The following is a 21,002-nucleotide window of genomic DNA, read 5'->3' as shown; positions in this document are numbered from 1 at the left end:
TTCCTCCTTTTTTCAGCCCACGAGTTTGACAGCTACTTGCATATAGACAGTTTAATTGTTCTGCTGAAGGTACACCTCCTTCCCCTTACTCTGCAAGGGATGCTTGCCAGTAATGGCAAGAGCAGAGCAAAAACTGACACCGAACAGGCAGCTGATGTGCGAACAAGGTGAAGGAAAATGGGATAACTATTGAACATGCCTCATGTTGCTCCTGGGGCCACTAGACTCTTTTAAACATCAGCAGGAAACAGAAAGAGATATAAAGTCACTCCTGCCTTCTTCCCTACAGATACGGGCTTTCAATTGAAAAAATAAAACAAAAGAAAATGAATAGAGACATGTATTTCCTAAGAGTAATTACGAAAGATACAGTAGCAATGTCTTTTAACAATATGCTGTTTCTAGGATTTATTAGACAGAGGAAGAACAACATGAAACATATCTCTTTTCAAGACATCACATAGACTCATCACAGACACTTTGTCAAGCAACAGCATGACAATCACCCAACAACAGCCCCAAATCACCCAATACCTTCACACATACAGAAACAGCAGCCCCACATTTACGTAGATAGTCTATTTTTAATTCATAAACTACTCCAATCAGTTTCAATCATCTCATTCTCGACCACATGGTGGGATTCTGCTACACCAGGTTCCCCAAGCAAATGGTTGAACCAGATAGGACAGGACTCCCTCCCAGCACCCTCCTGGCCTCCCTCGTGCCCAGCCCCAGGAGTCCTTACCACACTGGGTGATGTTCATCTCCTGCAACGGGATGATGGCTGCATCCATGTTCATGCAGTAGAGCTCCTGGTACTGCAGGTTCGCCTCGCCCTTCTCCTGCCAGAGCTGGATCCAGCGGATGTCGCAGCTGCAGTTAAAAAGGTTCCTCTCTAGTCTCCTGCAGGCAGAGAGAGCATGAGAAAGGATGGTGGGGTGGGGAAGGATGAGCAGGACCATCGCCTGGCTCCAGGCTCCCTGAGGAGGACAGCCACCATGCAGATGCAAGGGGCCCTTCAGAGCTAAGAGAGAATCTCCTCTGTGTTATCTGCCTGGGATCTTCCGGCACTCCTTATTCAAGTCTCTTCTGCCTCCAGAGAGACAGAGGTTAAACATCCACACAGTCTTCTTCACACACACACGCACAGTTTTACATCTCCCAGGGCAGCACATGGATACGTGCAACGGCTTTCACCGCAAGATCTGCATATCTGCAGCTCGGTCCCACAGTCATCCAGACACCCAAAACATTCACCCCTCAGCAAAGGAGCAGGCAGCTCCACACTGCCCTAAAATATTGATTCACATCTTCAAAGCCCACTTCAGTGGGGGTCCAAGACCCTGCCGGGCAAAGCGCACCTCCAGCCCCCACAAGTGCCCAGTGAAGCTGGCAGCTCTTCTCGTGAGTACCTTGAATGACCACAGCCTCCTGGTGACCCTGGACACAAGCTAATGTGCAGGGTATCATGCATTTTAATCAAATCAAACAGCACTGCACCGAGACCCTGCTGACCTGGCCAGGAGAAATGGAAAAAAGTACTGTCTTTAATGTACTTCATTTAAAACACACTTACACATAGTTTATATACCAGGAATGTTTATTATAATTGATTTTCCAACCTATTAACCATTTCATTTACATTTTTAAAGCCCTGCAGCTCTCTGTGGAGATGTGAGGAGGGCAGGTCCCAGCAGAGAGGAGAGCCCAGTGCTCAGTGAGGACAGACTCTTATCAACGTGGGTTGCAACAATAACTTGAGCAAAACAGCAGATAGAGCCTGAACAAACAAAATATCTCCCCAGGTAACCGTGAAGCAGGAGAAAGTAGGGAGCAGAGGAGCCAGCACTGCAAAAGGTGAGCTCAGTCACCCCAAAGCAGAAGGGCATCTCCAAAGGTCAAACCATTGCTTCACAGGTTGCCTAGATGACTCTGTCACACCAGAGAAACCGTTTTTCTGGTCTGTTCCATGTGTTATTGCAACATTCGTGCTTGCTTTTACAAAATTAATTCCACCAACCAACAGGATTTAGAAACAACCTTCCAAACATATGCAGGTGGTATTTTGTCAATACAGTACTGCAAAAGGAGGAGGAGGATAAGGGATCTTCTGGTAGCACACAAGTGTGTTAAACCTGAACCCTAGTGATGCCACTTTGAATCTTTTCATAGAACAAGATGCCATCTGACTTTTTTTTTTTTTTAAGAACAAACACCGAGTTAAACTTCACTCTGTGGCTTTTCTTTAGTTCATTTCTTTCCCATCCAAAGTACGTAAACCTTTGCAACACAGGTACAAGGCTCAGACAAGCAACTCAAAGGCCAAAGCACTAAATTTAACAGACCAGCGCAGATTAGTGCAGTGACTTTGTGGGATTCGAGTTACGAGGCATTCACTGCTTGCTATGATGGGTACTGCATGGTACTCTTCAGCACAGCCACGTTCTCCTCAGGATTCTCCCAACGTCATGGTATGGCATGTGGATAAGAGCCATGGACTTAGCTAACTTCAGATTGGGTAACCGGAGTTGTAACCTGGGACCCAGCAGGGAGCTGGGGGAGCTCAGAGGCAACAGGGGAGAAATTCTGCTCCGCTGCAAATAATCCCACGAAACGAGGCTGCTAGGAACAGCCGCTGCCCTAGCATTTAAGGGCAGCTCTGTAAGTAATAGACAGCAGCCTTTCTAGCCCATTGCTAATTCATAAAGGCCTATGAATAATGCAGGAGCAGCAGGCTTGAGGGCAGAACTTGCTCATGACCTGCCCCAACATCAGTGATGTAACCTGCTCTAATCGAGACCCCCACAGGGCCTTTTGCACAAATTAACTCCCATCACGAGCTGGATGTGCCAAGTGCCACCAGCACGTGGCATGGCACTGCGGGTGAAAGGGACCCAGATGTGTACACCCATTTTCCCTAAGACACGTTGCAAAAGTGCTCTTGACCTGCAGGAGATGCCCTCCCTCCTTGCTTGGTGCCTGCCCTGCCAGCCAGTTCTCCAAAGACACGGGTGGGGATTTCCATGCTCACACTGTCCTGCACCTGCCCAAAAACCTGGACCTCCCTTTGTCTCCTCAGACCACATCCATTGCAGGGATCATTAGGAGCTGCAGCTCCTTCTAGCTCTTCTTCCCACAACTGCTGTAACACATCTCCACTACCTATGACCCTCTGCTTGCTGAGATAAATGCACCTTCCCTTCTCTGCAAGGAGGAGGAGCATCTCAGGGACCACAAGGTGCCCTTTGGCCAAAACCCACTGTCAGGCCAGAAGACATCACCATGTGCTGCAGAGACGTCTCCCATCACAGCAGGAAGAACAAAAACTGGTGCTGAAAGGCACAGCAGGAGAGCAAAGAGGTCTTCAGTGCTGCCATGTGCTTAATGGGTGCAGCAGCACCACAGTGAGAATTAAAGCCAGGGGCTCCTTCTCGTGAGACGAATCCAGCACAGCTTACTCCCGGAGAGGACAAGTAAACCCAAGGGGCACTTTTCGCACGTAGCCTTAGCCTGGAAATGTTGCCACAGCATCGCTTGGTTACAGGCGCTCAGGAGCCGTGCACACTCCCACACCTTCCGAAGGCCTCGTTAAAACTGAAAATGCCTGTGAGAAATAGCAAGTACCACAGCCACAAGTAAGCTGGGCTCTCTCTGCACAAGCAGAGCTGCTCTCTGCGTGGAGGAGTTGGCACAAAAAGGGACCAAACCTCCGCACAAGCCAGAGCTATCCACCAGCCCCAGGCAAACAGAGGCTTGCAGCAGGGTGTGCTCTGGGCACAGCTCCTTCATGAAGCGGGCACACGGCAGGGCTTGTGTTTGGAGCTGAGGAAAATTGGGACAATCAAGCCCTGCACTGTCATTCAAGGGGACAATGACAGAGTTGAAACCCTAGAGCAATGCGGGCACCAAGTCAACTCTTCGGAGACAGCGATGCTGAAAGTGCCTAGCTGAGCCCAGCTTTGCTCCCCACAGAAAACTGTACCCACTGCCTCCCAAAACTGCCTGGACAACCTACACCAGGGTGGACCAGTGTGGGAGAGGGATGCCATCAGCATTCCAGTACATACTGGGACAGAGAGGACTTCACATGTAAACGGAACAGATTTTTTTTCAGGCTACGCAGCTAAATGAGACGCATGCCCTGCCCCATGCCTCCCCACAGCTAAAACAAAGCTGTCTGCTGCTAAAGCCTCTCAGAGGGCTGTGGAGATCCTTGCCATGCTTCTCCTGTCTGTTTTGATTCACATAAAACTGCTGCCAAGGTTTCATACCCTTGCAATTAAGACACTCTCCTACCTCGGGACTGAGACCGCTTCCCTAAGTTTGAGAACCAAAGAGCACCCAGCAGAGAGAGAACAAAATCTATTTTTCTTTTTCATTTCTATTTATTTCCCAGAACCAGGGCTTCTCTTGGCGGTCCAGTCAGAACTGTTATTTCCAAATCCCTGCCAGAAAGGGATGGAATAGAAAGGGAAGAACTCAGGGAGCGACACGTGGCGTCTGACGGCTGGATTAGCTAATGCAGAGAGCAGGCAAGTACCCACTGTCTAGCTACAACTCTATTAGTGTGACTGTTGGCGGCAATAAGTTTTTAAGCTAGAGGCACAGATGATGTTAAGTTGGACTCAACATTAACGGAGATGCTGCTGTGCCCCATCCCCACCAAAGCCTCTTGCTATAGCATTGCAGAAATCTGCTGCAGGGCAAGCTGGCAGGGACTGCTGGTATTAGAAATGCTGATGGGCCGGGTAGAGCAGCAAGATGTTCAGGACTACAAGGTTTTATACAGCTAAAGATGTAATTGGATCCAGAGTCTTAGGTCTTTCCGGGAAGGAATTTCTTGAAATGTCAGCCCTAAGCTCTCTGAGGACATGACAAAGGAAGCCAAGGACATGACAGAGGAAACCAGCTGTGACTTCTGGATAAGAAAGGCTCTAAGTCCAATGTTTATGAGCTGTTGCATGTGTCAGATGCTTCCCTGTGCACACTCAGCTTCAGACTTAGGAGAGCTGTGCACGCATTAGCTTGAGCCTCGCCAGTCAAGGTCAGCCTGTGCTGTGGGAATTAGGGTTGGAGTTACTGGAAACAATTCCAAGCCTTGCTTCTGGCCAGGAAGAGAAAGAGATAATATTCTTTGGAAGTGTGCCTCATTTTTGCCATCCCTTCTTCAGTGAGTCAGCAGGGGAAAGCTCAGCTCTGCCGAACAAGAAAAGAAACTCTGTTTTAAAGCAATACCATCTCCCAGAGCTTGAGATGCCTTGAATGCAGCCAGGCAGCTGTTTCAAGCCCCAAGTTCCCATCCACCTGCCTGGTCTCATAGCATGGCATAATCTTCAAATTAGTCACCAGTTCTTTCATCCTCTGTGTTCACTGTGAGTGGGTTTGTCAGGTCTCGTGTTCTCTGGCAATCTCCATGTCACATCAGTTGTAGTTTCTCTCCTCCCAACACTCTCCTGGAGACAATCCTCCCATCGCTTCCCTCCCCGCATGCTCCACTGCTCCAAGCTCCCTCGTTGCAAGTCACGGTTTTGCCTTTGATGACTATCGTCCCTCTGGATCCATGATCACTTGGTAGCACTGGGGCACTGGTATGCAATAGGAGGTGCCTCTGGCGAACCACTGCAGACCTGCACCCGCTTGGCCCACCAGACCTCCCCGTAGACCTAACCCTTTTGAGAAGAGCAGACTCTTGCCAGCATCTCTGTGTCCCTGGGGTCTTCTGGTCTCTCCACAGCCATGCACAAGTGCTGCTGCTCAGCCTGCCTTCCTCGGGCTTGCTGCCTCTGCATCAGTCTCTGCTGCTTCCCGCTTTCTTTCTTTCCCGAGAGTTTTGGCTCAGCTTCAAGTCCTTGGCTGCTGTCAGTCTGCAACTCCCTTTCTAGCTTTCACCAGTGCTTCACACTCACTTTACGTGGGCCATGTATTCTGTCTCCTTTCCAGATTCTGGAAGCCTTCTTGGAGCTCAGTGTGCCAAAAAACTGTCTTCTACTCACCCATCCTCTGCATTTCTAAAAAAAATACAATATTTCCCACTTTTGTGCATCCATTACTAATTTCTCCCAACCTTGGAGATTTGCTTTTCCTCATCAACGGGTCTCATCCTTCTAGTACTCAGGACCATGACAACCTCACAGTAGAAAACATACATTTTTAACTTAATTCCCAACATCTTTACATGAATGATTATTGAGAGCCCATAGCTCAGGGTCCGCCTCCACTCTCTCTTCTCTCAAACAAATACAAAGTCCAGCAGGACAGTTTCATGGCCCCAGGGAGGACACTGCAGGCGCATCCCCCTGCCCCATTTAACACTGGCATCCCAGTGGGTATCAGCTAAAACATCCCTCTCCCATCACGCTTGGGGGAACAGTATCGTCATGTTATTCTGGTACTGACCGTCCTACCTGTGTTCACATGGATGGAGGGTCCTTACTGAAAAGGAGCCCAGAGGGGAACATTTGTCAGGAAGCACCAGTGACAAAGCAATTCTTCAGAAAAAAATAAACTTGACCAGCCCAGCCAACAGCAAGCCAGACCCTGCAGAGCCATACATCTGTAGGTCTAAGTTGATCACAAGCTGGTGCCGGGGGGTCATTTGCCAAGACCCCTTTCACAGCATGATGGCAGGAGAGGTCCGGCCCAGGCTTCAGCCCCATGTGGTGCCAAGCGTCCCCACAGGACACTGTGGGCACCATGCATCACATCACTGCTGCTTTCCCACCCCATCACTTCTTCCTACCAACCAGCCCCGCGATCTCCCACATTTCTATCTGCATTACTTCCTTCATCAACTGGGGCTTGTTATCTCCAAGAAAACCACCCTAAGCACCACCCCAACTGGAGCCAAGTAACTCAAACCTTCCTGTTTGCCAGGCTGCAGAGCTCTGGCCCCAAGTGACTCTGCTGACACCAGCCAAAGCCACCCCAATCACACCAGCTTCCCTGTTAGGATCACCATAGCAGAACAACACAGATGTATTCTTCATCAGGTGGGGACAAGTACACTTTGCTGCCCAAACAGCAGCATCTCAATTCCCTTTGTGCTTGGTATTGGTCTTTTGAGCCTGACTTGGCCTGGCAGACCTGGGACAGGCCTGAAGAAACATAATATGACCAGATGAAACAAAGCCACATAAAAACAAGCCCCGTTGGATGTATTCCCATTAATCTGCAGGCTCACCATTACCCCAGGCCTTGCCAGTGCCTCTAGCTCAGGACTGCAGCCCCGTTTGCTCCTCCATTCTTGGGTCTCTCTTGGGTAACAACCATCAATCTGAGTTTTGCCAGACAGTACAATGACAATAAGTAAAGGTCTAAGAATACAAATGACTCATGCTATTAAACTTGAAACCTGAGCCAGGCTTGAAAAATATTTAGAGCTGCAATCAGCGAGGAGACAAATTCCAAATTCAGCATTTTAACTCTGCAAGCCAGATTCCCCATCAGAAGGGCGTTTCTCTATTTTCTAATATCACTATTAGTATTTTTCATTTAACAATTTGACAGAAATAAAATACACTGCAGTAACACCGGTGATAACACACTTACTCCCACTTGAAAGACTGTCTTTATTCTTTCATAAGTCACTTCTAGCTTACAGCTCTATTGATCATCAGTGAGGATGAATGGAGCTTCCCAGGATCCTCTGGGACAAATCCTACATATATATATTTTTTTATACCCACCAAACAACTATTTCTAAAATTCAACAAAACAGGTCATCAGGGCAACGCTCCATTGATTTCGTGTCCACTTATTCTTCAAGCACAGTGCTGAATGCTCTATCAATAATTCAGCAGCATGAAGGCCACCAGTGCCCCAGGAGAGACACTATCTCATCCACATCGGAGCTGGGAGGTGCCTTGATTGCTAGAGAGCAAGGGAGACATTCGCCTAAAAAGCAGGGGTGTCTTATAAAGCATGTCCATCAGCTAAAGAAAAACAGTCAGCCCTACCCTACAACAGATGAGGATCAAGTATTTGAGAAGATTCACTCAAAATCTGGCCTAGTAAGTGTTTCTAATGTGTTCCCAGAGTTAGTCAACCGTTTACTACCCCAAGCATGACTTGTTCATCATCTTGACATTAATTAGCCAGCTGCTGCGAAGTTAGAAGAGAAGCAGTTCTGCTCTGGTGCTCCCATACTAGGGAAACCCTCCCAAGGATGGTGCTGCCCACTGGAGTTTCAGGTAATTATTCACCGGCTTCAAAATAGCTCTATTTGGAAACTGTTCCTCCTCTCAGCCTCCCCTCTTCTCCCAGGAGATACCTCCAGGGCAGGACTTACAGTTCAAAGAGTCGCAGGGTCTGGAAGAGTTGCCATGACAGAGTAGTGAGCCGGTTCCCAGAGAGGTCTCTGAAAATTAACAAGAAAAAAAAAAAGTAGTCACGGTAAGTAATTCCTCCTGTATGTGTCCACAGAGCTCATCATCCTCCTCAATGGGGAAGCTATCAAGCAGTTTAGGACCCTAGTTTAGATTTCATAATGAGAGATTTTAATGAGGATGAACCCAAATGGAAGTTTCTCATTTTACTTTTTTTTTTTTTTTTCCAAAGGGGAAAATGGTTTATATCCTGCTGCAACATTGAGGGGGAAAAAACAAACAAACAAACAAAAAAACCACAAACAGAGCAAGATATGTTTGATTCTTGCCCATGAAACTGGAGCTCAACTAACCATAAGCAGAAAGAACAAGTCTAATTTCATAACTTGAACAGAAAATTAAGTACAAACTTCACATTAAAAATAGTAACAGCCAGGTTCAAATGACAGCACAATGATTATCCAAGGTGTTACCGTATGATCTGCAGTAGCTCTGTGCTTGAAGTGTCCTGGTATGGCTGTGTGTTGACTGCACCCAGAGGTACCACTGCTACAGCAGCCAACAGCTCCCCATCCCTCTCTCCATCTGCCCAAACTTGCAAAGAGATAAACCTCATCTACCTGGGAGAGCTTTGCAACCCAGCAGACATCACCTTTTCAGCTGAAAGCCAGAGAGGATGAAAGAGTGTAAAAGCAACCAAAGTAAAAACAAGAGGGAGAAATGCATTTGGGGCAGAGTGAGCAGAAAGAGAAAAGCCCCAGGTTTCTAAGGGCATTAGAAGATGGCAATAAAATACTTTCTGTAGCGGGCAGCCTTGCTGGGGATGCCTGGCCAGCCTTAGAGCCACCAGCTGAGAAACCAGCCCATGGGGTAAGCAGAGGGATGGGTGGTCACAAGCTCTGGCAGAAACCTAAATCCTCCCATATCTATGCTGGCCTCCAGAAAACACAGGAGGTGCTGTTTCGCATCCTTTGCTGAACGTGTCCGGGCGGGCTGTGAGCAGGCAGGGCAGCTCAGCATAAGGCTGCAGATGCCCTCCTGCCTCTGCCTTGCTCACTGGAAAGAGTGATGAAGGGCCAGAGGCATGAACCACCTGGAGGTTCATTAAACCCTCAGCTGGCCAGAGAGGAGGTATGGGACAAGGCGGCACAGAAGTGACAGCAGTCAGCCCAGCTGTGCTGGGCTCAGCCCACAATCCTTGTTTGATTTGCAGAAACATGCTAAAACCAAGAGAGCAAATCCTGGAACGGCTCCTGCCAGTGCAGGTCTGATGCATGAGGATTTGGGATGAGAGGTTCATTTGTTGCCTCACACCAGGTTGCAGCAAGGGCAGACACGCATTGGACAAATGCGGAGAGGGCACAGCCCAGGGACCAACAAGGGAAAAACAACTCTGGTCCTGTCCCACCTGCTACCAAGCGATGCTGCAAAGCTCAAAACTCTGCTGCAGCTCACACAGCAAACCAGCATCCCAAAGGCTCTCCACGAGCCCGGCAGAAAAATAAGCCCAAACTCCATGATGGCACAGTGCTGCATCATTAAATTCTGGCTCTGCTTCACATCAGACTATCCCGCTGTGGAAACCATGGCAAACCACAGGTACCTCATTTCACATGACTAAGATCCCACCATTCCTACGGCTGTAGACAAAATGCTTCCAGCCTTCAATAAAGTTTAGAAAGGTGGCAAAAATAGCAGGTGAAGCTAAGCAGGAGGAGAAAGAAATGTTGCAAAAATCCCTCTTTTATCCACCCCGGAGCACTGAGCACCTGGAAACTTTGCAAAGACAGATGAAAAGTAGGAGGGGAAGGAGAAGCTCGCTGCTACTGAAAAGCAAGACAGTAAACTCCCTCCCCCAAGCCAGGGAGAAGAAGGAAGCGTAAAGGGGGATGCATGAGAGACAGCAAGATGTGGGAGAGAGGCAGAGATGCAGAGGAGGGAGTGAATCTTGCTGGAATGTCCTTTCTCAAAGGTCATGTTTTGCTACATTAGGCAGAAATGTCAGGAGAAAATTGGATTCTGAAAGAGAAGAGAAAAAACAACAGGCTTTCCACGCAAATAAGGGAATCAAAAATAGCATGATCGTGTTATTACAATTTAGGACACAGAGAGATGGAGAAAGGAAACATCCTCACTAATGCAAGGAGCTTTGCCAGGCAGATGTGCCCCGCTTCTCATCTCCTGCAGTCCCTGGAAACCAACGCCTACCACCTCTTCCCCTCAGACAACAGATCACAGCAAGTATTAGGCAAACAGGAGATGGACCTTCACTTGCACACATCTGGCAGGAGACTCGGCTCTCAAGGGCAAAGCCGGTGTCCAAACCGACCTGACCATCAACTTCTGTAGGGCTGGTCAGGGGAACACACACCAACAGCTCTGTTTCAGATTGGCCAGAACACACACACAGGGACAAACGTGTTTGTTGTTGGGAACAGACACCTCAGTTTAAAATGTCAGAAAGGTCCTTGCAATGGACTCTTGCAAAGGTCCCTGATCTCAGCACAGAGACAGAAAGGGACCGCACACAAACACACATTAAAAATATACCATTTCAGTCACAAAAACTCCAAAAGTGAGGTTTGGGTTTCCACACGCAAAGGGTACATCTGCTGACTGCTGCTGCAAAAGATAGAGAGCTCCTACAGAGAAACCTCACTGCACAGCACTGATTTCTCCCCAGAATAGATCCATCCCGCCTGCCGGATGGGGCAGGTTTCCTGGGGAAGATAGCGTGTGATCGTGTAATTAGAGACAGTATCGCAGTACATGCACACAAAGAGATTAAATTACAGCTCCACAGGTGAAGCTCTGAGCTCCAGCACTTTGTAACTCCTGTTTGGCACTCATGAGGTTCCCCCCGTGCTCAAACTTTGGCTGCGTGCACTGAGTTTCCCAGTGTTTTGTAGAGCATAAATAGGGAGGACAGGGGGAAATCAAGGCCCTCCCAGCCGCGACTAGACTTCTCCCAGCTCCAGCTGCCCATTCTGCCTTCCTGCTGCTGTTTCCAAGGCTGAAAGTTTGTTGTCATCTCCAAATTCCCATTGTTTGCAGCGACCAGAACCCCCATCATCCTGTGCCCGTGGCTGGGCAGTGCCAGGTCTCTCCTCCCCGATGGTTTGCTTTCCTCCCTACCCGGCCGCTTGTCCCCAGCAGGCTGAATCACACTACCCATTGCTCTCCAGCCACTCCCAAATACTTCTCAGCTATTCTCAGATATTTCCCTATCCATGCCCAGATTTCCTGTGATCTTCCTCGTTTTCACATTCTCCCATCCTAACCCCAGTGTCACAAGAAGAGCAGCCGCTCCTCGACTCCCCTATCTTCTTCCCAAACATCCTTTGCAAAACTTCTCCCCTTCAACTGGCTCAAGAGCCATTCTACCTATGTAAGGAGACATCCCAGAGCAAAATCAAGTCTTCCAAGCAAAATCTGCCCTTTGACAAAGTTTCTTCCTCTCCGCAAAAGGAGAGTGCGGGTGCTCTGTAACAGGAGCATCACCAGTATTTTCTAGCTTGAGCAAAACAGCCTGCTTCGCCCCCTCCCTTCCACCACCTCAAACATTTGAGCAGGTTTTTATTTGAAACTAGGAAGAAATAATCTAAAAAAATTAATTCAGCCAGGAGCAGACACCCAACAGAAAATTTCAGCCTAAGCAATTAGAATTTGGCAGAGTTATAGGAAAGTGGAAGCAGTCCTGTACTGGAGCATGCCAGACAACCTTTATAACAGACTACGCATCAGCTCCACCTGTAATAAAATACGGCACATCACACATCGAGGAAACACAGCAGGAGCGAAGTGAAACGCCTTCCCTGTGTATTTCTCAGCAGTGAACAGGAGCTTATCTCTCTCAGGACAGACCTGCCGGCCACACCTCTAGAACATACTCAGACTGCTGCTTTGCCACAGGACATTTTCTCCATTACTCACACAATGCTATTTTCCACAGAGACAGTCTTTAGAAACAGCTGCCAGGGTCCTTTTTGCCTCCAGAGCAGGTTTCAAAGGAGTTGGGTAGGGAGAAGAGGTTGGATGGATCTCACCTGGGCCAGGTCCAGGACAGCAGACACCCAACCCACTCGTGATTCAGGCTCAACATCACTCCGCTCTCCAACTGCCACAGCAGTCATGCTCCTAAGCCTCCTGCTTTGCAGATGGGTGGCTCATCCCACCATATCATGCCATATCCCTACCAGCCTTCTCCACCAACAACCCCATGCACACCTCAAAGGCAGATGTTATCACTGAGTGACAGCAAAGTCCCAGTCCTTGCTCTCTCCCTCCATCTATCCTCCTCCTATGTTTCAGCAGGGGGCACGTGGTGTCCTGCACACTCTCCCACAGGCACTGTGGAGACCTTGCTGGGGACCGGCAGAGGAGGGGAGGGGAGCATTACCATTTTGTCCCAGCACGAGTGACATATGGGGCCATGGAGGTACATCTGCTGAACAAGTTCCTGTGTTTAAAAAGGGATGAGTGGGCGTGGGACAAAAAGAGGAGTCTGGATCCCTGTGGCCCAGAACAAGTGGACTTCAGTCTGAGACGAGACAGCATGCTTTCTTTCCCCTCAGTTACCCAGCAGCCAAAAGTGTTTCCACTATTAAAGCCATTTTTATTCAGCTAAATTAAGCCAGTTGCCTCATTAATGACACCAACAAGCAGGAGCCCCTGTAATTAAACTGTAAGCTATATTATGCAGTTCAGCCCAACACAACGGCAGAAATGCTGCTGCTGAGGAGGGACCCTCTGCGCCTGTCCCTCCTCCGCACATCTCCATCCTCCACTCACCCTTGTTTCCTACCTGACACATTTACTTCTGCATGGGAGAAGTTTTTCACACATCTTAATAACACAGTGCCACTCTGAAAATCCTGATCAGGATTAACTGGGCAGAGCAGCTGGGGCTGAGGGAGCACGAGCAACTGCCTGCCAGAAATAAGAGGCAAGATGCACATCCTCAGCTGTGGCCCCCAGCACTGGATATGCCTGTGGCACCGCGTGGGACTCCCTTGGTATGCCCTGGGATCTGGGCACAACAGGTGCTTCCCATCATCTCACAGCTCACTGCACCCTTGGCCAGGTGCTGGTGGCCACAGAAGCGGAAAATGTCAGCAGCCTTGCATGCTGCTGTAGGTGTAGGGGTAGCTCCATCCAGACTTCATTTCTGCAGCAAGCAAGCTGCTAAAGCTTTGGGTTTGAACCAGAGAAATGCTGGAAAGTCACTCTGGGGCTTGCTCGTCCCTGCCAGATAACTTCAGTGACCTCTAAAAGCAATGTTACACTCCCCACTGCCCGCCCTTCCCTCCCTTTCCCCCTCCCTCCTTTTCCTGTTTAGTAAGCAGCTTTGCTCATTAAGGGAAAAAATGTACTGTCCTCCCTTAATGAATGTGCTAAAATTACCCCAGAAAGTCCCAGAAGCTGTGGCAGTACAGACCTCCCCACAAATCAGGCTCTGCAAATATTAGACTCAATTGAAATCTCCGATAGCTCAGCACAAAGCCCCAGCAGGACGCGCTTGAGATAGAGCCTGCAAAAGTACCGGGCAATGCCAAGCGCGTGCAAGCCTCGCATGCCTGGAAAGCGGAGTTAGCAGAACAGGACACAGTGTTAAATTGGTCAGCTTGAGATTTCATAGCTGCCAGCAGTTCTCCCATTTGTGCTCCCTGTCTGGGCTCAGCACCAGGACATGTATATTGGTGCTATGGAGGAGTAAGACAGCCGTGGTCTGGCATTACCTACAGTCCAGTTCTGCTCCTCAAGCAGCCCCTTGGCAACACCCAGGTCTTTACTGACCCCAAACACAGCAGAATCAAAAAGCCTCCATTATTCAATCTTCCTTTGTGAGTTTGGACAGTGTAGCCAACTCTCCTTTCTCACCTCCATGGGTACTGCCCTATGCCTCATAAGGCTTGTGTCACACTGCACGGCCCATAACGTTATCATCTCGTTCCCCTCAAATTATTTCTTGTTCTAAGGCTAGGGCCAGAATTTGCAATAATTTCCCAAATTCAAAGCATCCTGCATCAGAGGAGAGCAAGAGACCATCACGGGTGACACATAAGAAGAGTTCCTGCCACTCCATGTGCACGCCCGCTAGCCCTGGAGGTGCGATGCCAGAGGAAGAACGACCAACCCCTCTGTATTTCCCAGCTGCACGACCTTGATTTGTAAAATCCCAACTGTCACTGAACAGGGCTGAAGGAGGAGGAAGGGGCTGGTCTCCTGCATTGTTCTTTAAACAATAGCATTACAAAACAGAAGTTGCAGGCAAGTGGGAAGGCGTAAGGCACCACGCCTCCATCACAGGGCTCCAATGGCCCGTGCCAGCGACACATCTGCCCCACGCCTCTCCTCCCACTGCCTTTGCCAACGCAGCAAGCCATCTCCTGCTGCTGCCTTCATCACAGCCCATCCCAAAATACTTTAAAGGCCATTTTAAAGGCCATCTCCAACCCCATGACGTTTCCACACCCTCCAAGTCATCTCTTCTGAGGCATCTCCCAGCTGCATGAAGCTTTTTTTGGAGACAAATCACCCCTCAGAGGTATCGTTGCTCACAGTTTTGGTTCAGCACACGGTACAGATGGAAAGTCATCAGCAGATGTGGGTAATATTATCCCCTATGCTTCGAGGCAGATCAGATGTGGGGATCTGGCCCGCTGGACTACACTTGCCTCTCCCTTGTTGTGTGCAGTTTTCATTGCTCTTCTCCAAAGACTTTTGGGCAATCAGAGGACTCGAGGAAAGGTTAAAAGCTGGGTCAGCCCTGCAGTTGCTTTCCCTTTGCCTGCGAGCTTCCCTGCAAGGCAGAGTCCAGCAGCATCCACAGAACATGCCAGTCTTCTGCTCAAGGAAAAGAAAAATCAACCTGTAATGGGCAAGAGCCCTTCCCCACAGCTGCCCTCCTGCAGCTGAGACATCCTCAGGGCTGCTCTGCTCCCACCCCATCTCTTCTCTCCCAAACTGTAGTAATTTTAGATCCATTAGGCCTGAAATATAACTGTATGCTGGGCTTTTCTCCTGCTTCGGCAGGCAGAAATAATACTGGAGATGTGTGCCTATTGAGAACAAGGGTTGCCAGCTGACAGCTCCAGTGAGGGGTTGGGTTTATCCTGCCTGTTTGCTTCAAATTGTATGTTTCTTTGAGCAAGGAACAGAGAACGACTGGGGAATTCCTCCTACTCACAGGTTTCCAGTGGACCTAGAGCAAACCCAATTGCTCTGTGCAAGAGAAGAGAGCTCTGTGCTGCGACAAAGCACAGCTCAAGAAGACGGCGTGGGAAGCAGAGCCATGCCCAAGGGGCATTTCCTAGCATCTCCAAGTATGCAGTGACACCAGCCCCCAAACATGTGCCCTCTCAGGCTTCCACATGTTTCCCACTACCTCTCCCTTGAATATACTGAAGCAGCAAGGACAGGTGCTCAGGAGGTACCACCCCAGCTGGGAGATCACCCCAAGTGCACAGGCAGGCACTGGGAGAGCTGGACAAGGTCCACAAGAGCCTCAACTTCAACATATCGAGCACAGATGCGCTGGGACAGGGTCTGGTCTTCCTTCTCCCTCCTGAACTAGGACTGTGCTCTCAGCTGTTAGAGGGCTTTTGCATCAACTGTATATTAAAAAAATCCCCACCTACTTGGATGCCCAGAAATCAATGAGCCCTGAATAATCTCAAACACTACTCTTGCAGGGGGTTAGTAAAGAGAAAAGTAATAGCTGGGCCTGAGCCCCAGTTTGCCTGCCTCAAGGAGGGGTGCCAGAGGCTGCAATGGTCTGGGACAGTACCAAGTGCTCTGCAGAGCTTCTGAAGAAAGGAAGGGGTGCAAATATGAATATATATATATATATATATACACACACAGAGATATATCTCCTAGCAATAGCAAAACAACAGGGCATAAGGCAGGCTAAGCTCTCGGCAGACACTGCTAAATGGTTTCCAATTAATTAACTGATTACATGATAGAACAGAAGGGGATTCAAGTGAGTGCTGTTGACCTTTAAGAATAATTAATATCATCAGGATCGCAAAACTCATCCAAGAAAAATAATTAGGAAGATTCTAGTATTGCCTCCAAAGCCACATCGAAGGGGGAGAGGAAGGTTCTGGTTAATTCAGAGGCACAGTTCCCAAGTATTAGCTAGCAAACCCATTTCTCCCTTACACTTGCTTCCCCCCGCAGAGCTCCCACACACACATGCTTCTTCCCTACCCCAGTCAATCCTCCCTCTCCTCTCCAGATCTATTTTCCCCATCACCTCTTCTACACCCCATCCCCCTTCTCCATTTCAACCTTCTTTCCCAATGACTCCTTGCTCCAATCCTTTCTCCAACCCTCTCTCTCCAGACTTGTCCCTGTCCCTCCCACAGCCACATCCCATCCCCTTCTCATCCCTGACCAGCCCCAAGCTCCACTCTCTGCCTTCGTGCACCTCGGGAAGGACCCCTGGTCCTTCCATGTGACATGGATCCTCTTCTTATCACCAGTCACCACTGGCAGCTTCATAGGCTGACAGAAGGCAAGTGCTCCATGTAATCACAAAAAAGCTCTTCCCTTCTTTTCCTCCGTAGTCAAATCCATCACAGAGGCCGGCCTGGGAAGCAGATGTGAGCGATGCACAAAGATGGGGAACTCTTGACTCCCTTTTCTCCCCTTAAACCTCACCAAGCACATGAATACTCCCACCTCACTATGTTTTCCTTGCTTCTTATTTCCAAGTTGACTTGGCCTGCAGGTCCTGCATGGGAGAGGGGCTGGAAAGCCACTGAGCCAAGCAGGAACTGCAGTGGTGTGCTGTGCAGGGAAGGTCACTTAAGCACACTGGAAGAGAGGTTGCATGAGAAGCCAACATTTCTTGTGAACGAAGAGTAAAAAAAACAAAAACAAAAACAAAAAAACAACCACCCACAGACCTGGAATGAAACCCACCTTTGCAGCAAATAAATTTTCTCTGTTGCTTATTATCGTTAAAACTTCTGTGGCTTGACACTTTACTAAATTATAGATAAAAGGAAAAATGGTCTTCCTGGGCGCAGAAAAGCAGGCTGCTGCCAAGGAGCTATGTTTACACCAGCTAATGAAAAGAAAGCCTGCCATGAGCTTACAGCATTCGCCCCACCTCGGCAGGGAGCAGAGCTACCTGCACCCATAGCACAGGGAGCCTGGAAGCAGCAGCTGAACATCACAAGGGACCAGAGCTGGTGAGCATGCAGGGGCAGTGGGCTGGCATGGGGAGGTGCACCTGTGGGGAATGGGGGACCGATGGGACCACGCGTCAGCCAGCAGAGATGGCAGCTGCCACCTCCCATGCTGTGTTGAGGCTCCTGGCCGCAGCAGGAGGTGAGGCTGACATGCTCCAGCTACACCTCATCAAACGGCAAGAAAAACATTCAGCCTAGGAGACAGACAGCATCAAGCAGGGACCTGCCTCACACTAGGCTGCTGCTTTCCTCCGGAGGCCTGTGGGGTGGGGATGGGGAGCAGGGAGGCAGCAGATGCCGGGAGCACACCTGAGCATGGGCATAGACTTTGGGGCAGAAATGCTTCTGTTTCCAGCAGCTGAGCACACAGGGAGGAGTAACGCTCTAAGCAGAGACCTGCCTGCAGCTACACCTGTGCCATGGTGTGATGTACCTCATCACAGCCCCAGGCACACTTGGCTGAGGGGGATAGGGAGCTGTTGGTGACTTAATACAGAGTCCAGCGAAGCCTACTTGCTATATTCCTTGCTTATAACCACCCCAAAAGCAGAAACATGTTTTGTCTTTGACAATTAGCTGTATCAAAACCAACAAGAATATCTAGACACGGCAGTTATATTTTTCCTGTTCTTCTCAATACATGATGTACTTAAAAAGGAGAAGTATTTTTTACCCACCATTTATCTTCAAATATTGGTCACTGTGAGGAATATTTTCAAGTGAAAAGACTAATCACCATGAAGCACCGAGTGCTTCAGACTGCAGCAGGCATTCTTTCAGTATTCTGAGACAGCAAATTACCTACAATTATCAACACGCACAACTGGATACAACAAACATTTAGCCAAAGCCCACGGGTTGCAGTTGCAGTGAGGTTGGATGGCAGATCTCCTAAAGAACTACTCATGTGAGAAACCCACAGACAGCAGCTGGGTAGCAGTGCTGCAAGACAACTCCATTCATGCTGCAGAGCAAAGCCAGTGCCAGGAGCCACTGCAGTTCAGAAAGTTTGTACTGCGCCTGTCAAACAGGCACCTCGGCAGACTGGCTTCATAGCAGGAGAGACGGAGGAATAAAGGCACCGCTGGCAGTGCAACCAGACTGACCACCCCTCAGGTGGGCTCACACCTGATGGCTTGATCCAGCTTGCACCTGCAGCCAGGTGTGCACAGCCACTGCTCCGCTCACTGCCCTGGGGTGCTTGGCTAGTCTGGGAGTGAGTTTGTTCTAAGAGAAGGGCAAAGGAGACAGGGGCTGCGTGCAGGGAGGCCAAGCTGCACATCGAGGCTAAGCAAGAGGTAGGGAAGCCAGGAGGCTTCAGTGCAGGCAGGGAGGCTGGATCAGAGGCCAGTCTGCAAGTAGAGAGGCAGGGAGGTCCCAGAGGCCTTGACAAGGCTAGAGGCCAGGGCCCACGCTGCAGGCAGGCTAGCTGGGGCTGGTTCTAGGCTGCAGGCAGAGAGGTCAGAGCTGATTTGGCAGCAGGAAGGCCCAGCTGCAGGCAGAGAAGACAGGAGGCTGGAGACCTGGGTGGGAGGCAGGGAAGCCTGGAAAAGTGGAGGGTAGGAGGCAGAGAGGCCCAGTCACAGGCAGGAAGGCCAGGTCTGGGCTGGAGGCTGGGAAGCAGGGAAGCTCAGCCACAGGCTGGGAAGCAGGGAAGCTCAGTCACAGGCTGGGAAGTTTGGCATTTGAGTTGGAAGCCAGGAGGCCGGCGGGGCAGGCAGGGAGGCCCGGGGGCCCTGTCCGTGGTGCTGAAGCGCGGCCCCGCGGGGCGCACGGTGCCGGGCACGGCCCCACCCCACGGGACACCCGTGGGCACCAGCAGAGCTGCCTGCAGAGCAGTCCTGGGAAAGGCCACGCACGACCTCACGGCATGCTGGAGGACAGCAGACACGAAAAATACTCATCCTCAGTCGCTAGCAAGTCTACAGACACGGTTACCCACAGCCCCTGGAGAAGACAAACCCCTGGCTCTTACTGGCAGCCTTGTCAATATCCCCACAGTCTCTTGCATCCGACATAATTCACAGCTCATCCCTTCACAAATACAAATGAGGGGAGGGGGCTGGTGGGAAACTCCACCCCCTTGCCCAGTTTTCTAATAAAATTTTATAATTCCAATAAAACACATGACTGCCTAACTTAGGACATTTAAATTCTTGCCTAGGCACACACCATCATGAATTAATGTCCCGTCATTCATGCCCTGTCATATCTTATTGCTCAAATAACATATGACTTTAATGTTTCTATTTTTCTGCCCTGGTGCTTATTGCCTGTACATCAAAAAGGAAAAAATCAGCCCTGCAATCATACTGTTAGTAAACCAATACCATGGAAAGAAAAATCCCAGGTGAGATAACTTGTGCAGTCACTTAACTTTCACTCATCCTGCCATGATTATTCACTCTGTCCCCAGCAGCCTTCAAGCAGGCTTCCACATCCTCGGGTCCTTCTTGAGAAGGGTCCTTCTCCCTGTGCAACACCTCTCACATTGGCATAGGCAGGTAAGACATGCTTTGCACCACATCTAATCAACTGAGCCACAGGGTTTGGGGACCAAGCAAAAGGGACAGCCAGAGGCTGTTTCTGGAGTACCTCCGTGCTGCAGTGGTCTCAGAACCCTAGGAACAAGAGCCTGTCCTTGTCATGCCCAAATCTCCAGAAATCAGCTCATTCTGTGCTGCTGGTGATCTCAAAGATGCAGTGAGGTTTAATTAAGACACAGCTACACCTGATCTTCATGATCACATCTGAGAGGAATGTTTGGCCTCCCTTTGAAGGGAAGCTCACAACAAGACATATATCAGGCCATTGTTGCACAGCAAGGACTATGTCACAGAGGACGAGCCCCCCCAAAACCCCAACTTCTCTAAAGTTTAGATTTTACCCCAATCCTGAAACAAAGCTTGCAAAAAGATACGAACACACACACACACACCCCCATGTAAGATCAGCCTCATTCAAAACATCCCCAGCATTGTCTGCAGCCTTCTTTAAAGAGGGAATGGCAAAACCCAGAACTTTTGCTAAACTACAGTTGCCCATTTCACATGTCTGCCAAAAGACAATTGATCAAATTGCAGAAAGGGAAATAAGTCTCATAGGCACACAATGCAGCTGGAAAGAACATCTCAACATTTCAAAGGAAGGAAGGAGAGACAAAGTGACAGCAAAATCCCGAGCACCCAGGTACCAGAGATAAGCATAACATAAGAATCTGAGCAGGCAACAAATATCTGTGATAGCATTATTATAACTCATCTTGCATTGCAACAGTATCCCACAATTCAAGGCCAGGTTTCACTAGAAACCATACAAGGTGTTACGCTGCAAATAGATCAAATGAAACCAGAAAAAAACCAAATGTTGTTCTAGGTTTTCAGATGGGGAACTGAGGCAGGACAAGTCTTGCTGCAAGGTGCACAGTTGCTTGAGTTGGAAACTTTCTTTCCCAGGTCCCACTAGAGTA

General features: G+C 49.3%; 1 protein-coding gene across 2 annotated transcripts in view; it reads right to left on the bottom strand.

Annotated features, from left to right (window-relative positions):
- NTRK3 (neurotrophic receptor tyrosine kinase 3) overlaps nucleotides 1-21,002 on the bottom strand; it is a 220,335-nt gene that overhangs the window by 156,377 nt on the left and 42,956 nt on the right. For both annotated transcript variants that reach the window (XM_049812839.1, XM_049812840.1), the window contains exons 4-5: nucleotides 8,291-8,359; nucleotides 749-906 (exon numbers count right to left, since the gene is read on the bottom strand). In XM_049812839.1, coding sequence (XP_049668796.1) covers nucleotides 749-906; nucleotides 8,291-8,359 — 227 coding nt within the window. The remainder of the gene's footprint in view (nucleotides 1-748; nucleotides 907-8,290; nucleotides 8,360-21,002) is intronic.

This window comes from Accipiter gentilis, chromosome 10, assembly GCF_929443795.1.
Source record: "Accipiter gentilis chromosome 10, bAccGen1.1, whole genome shotgun sequence".
Taxonomy (NCBI): Eukaryota; Metazoa; Chordata; class Aves; order Accipitriformes; family Accipitridae; genus Astur; species Astur gentilis.
This window is presented reverse-complemented; position numbering and strand designations above follow the sequence as displayed.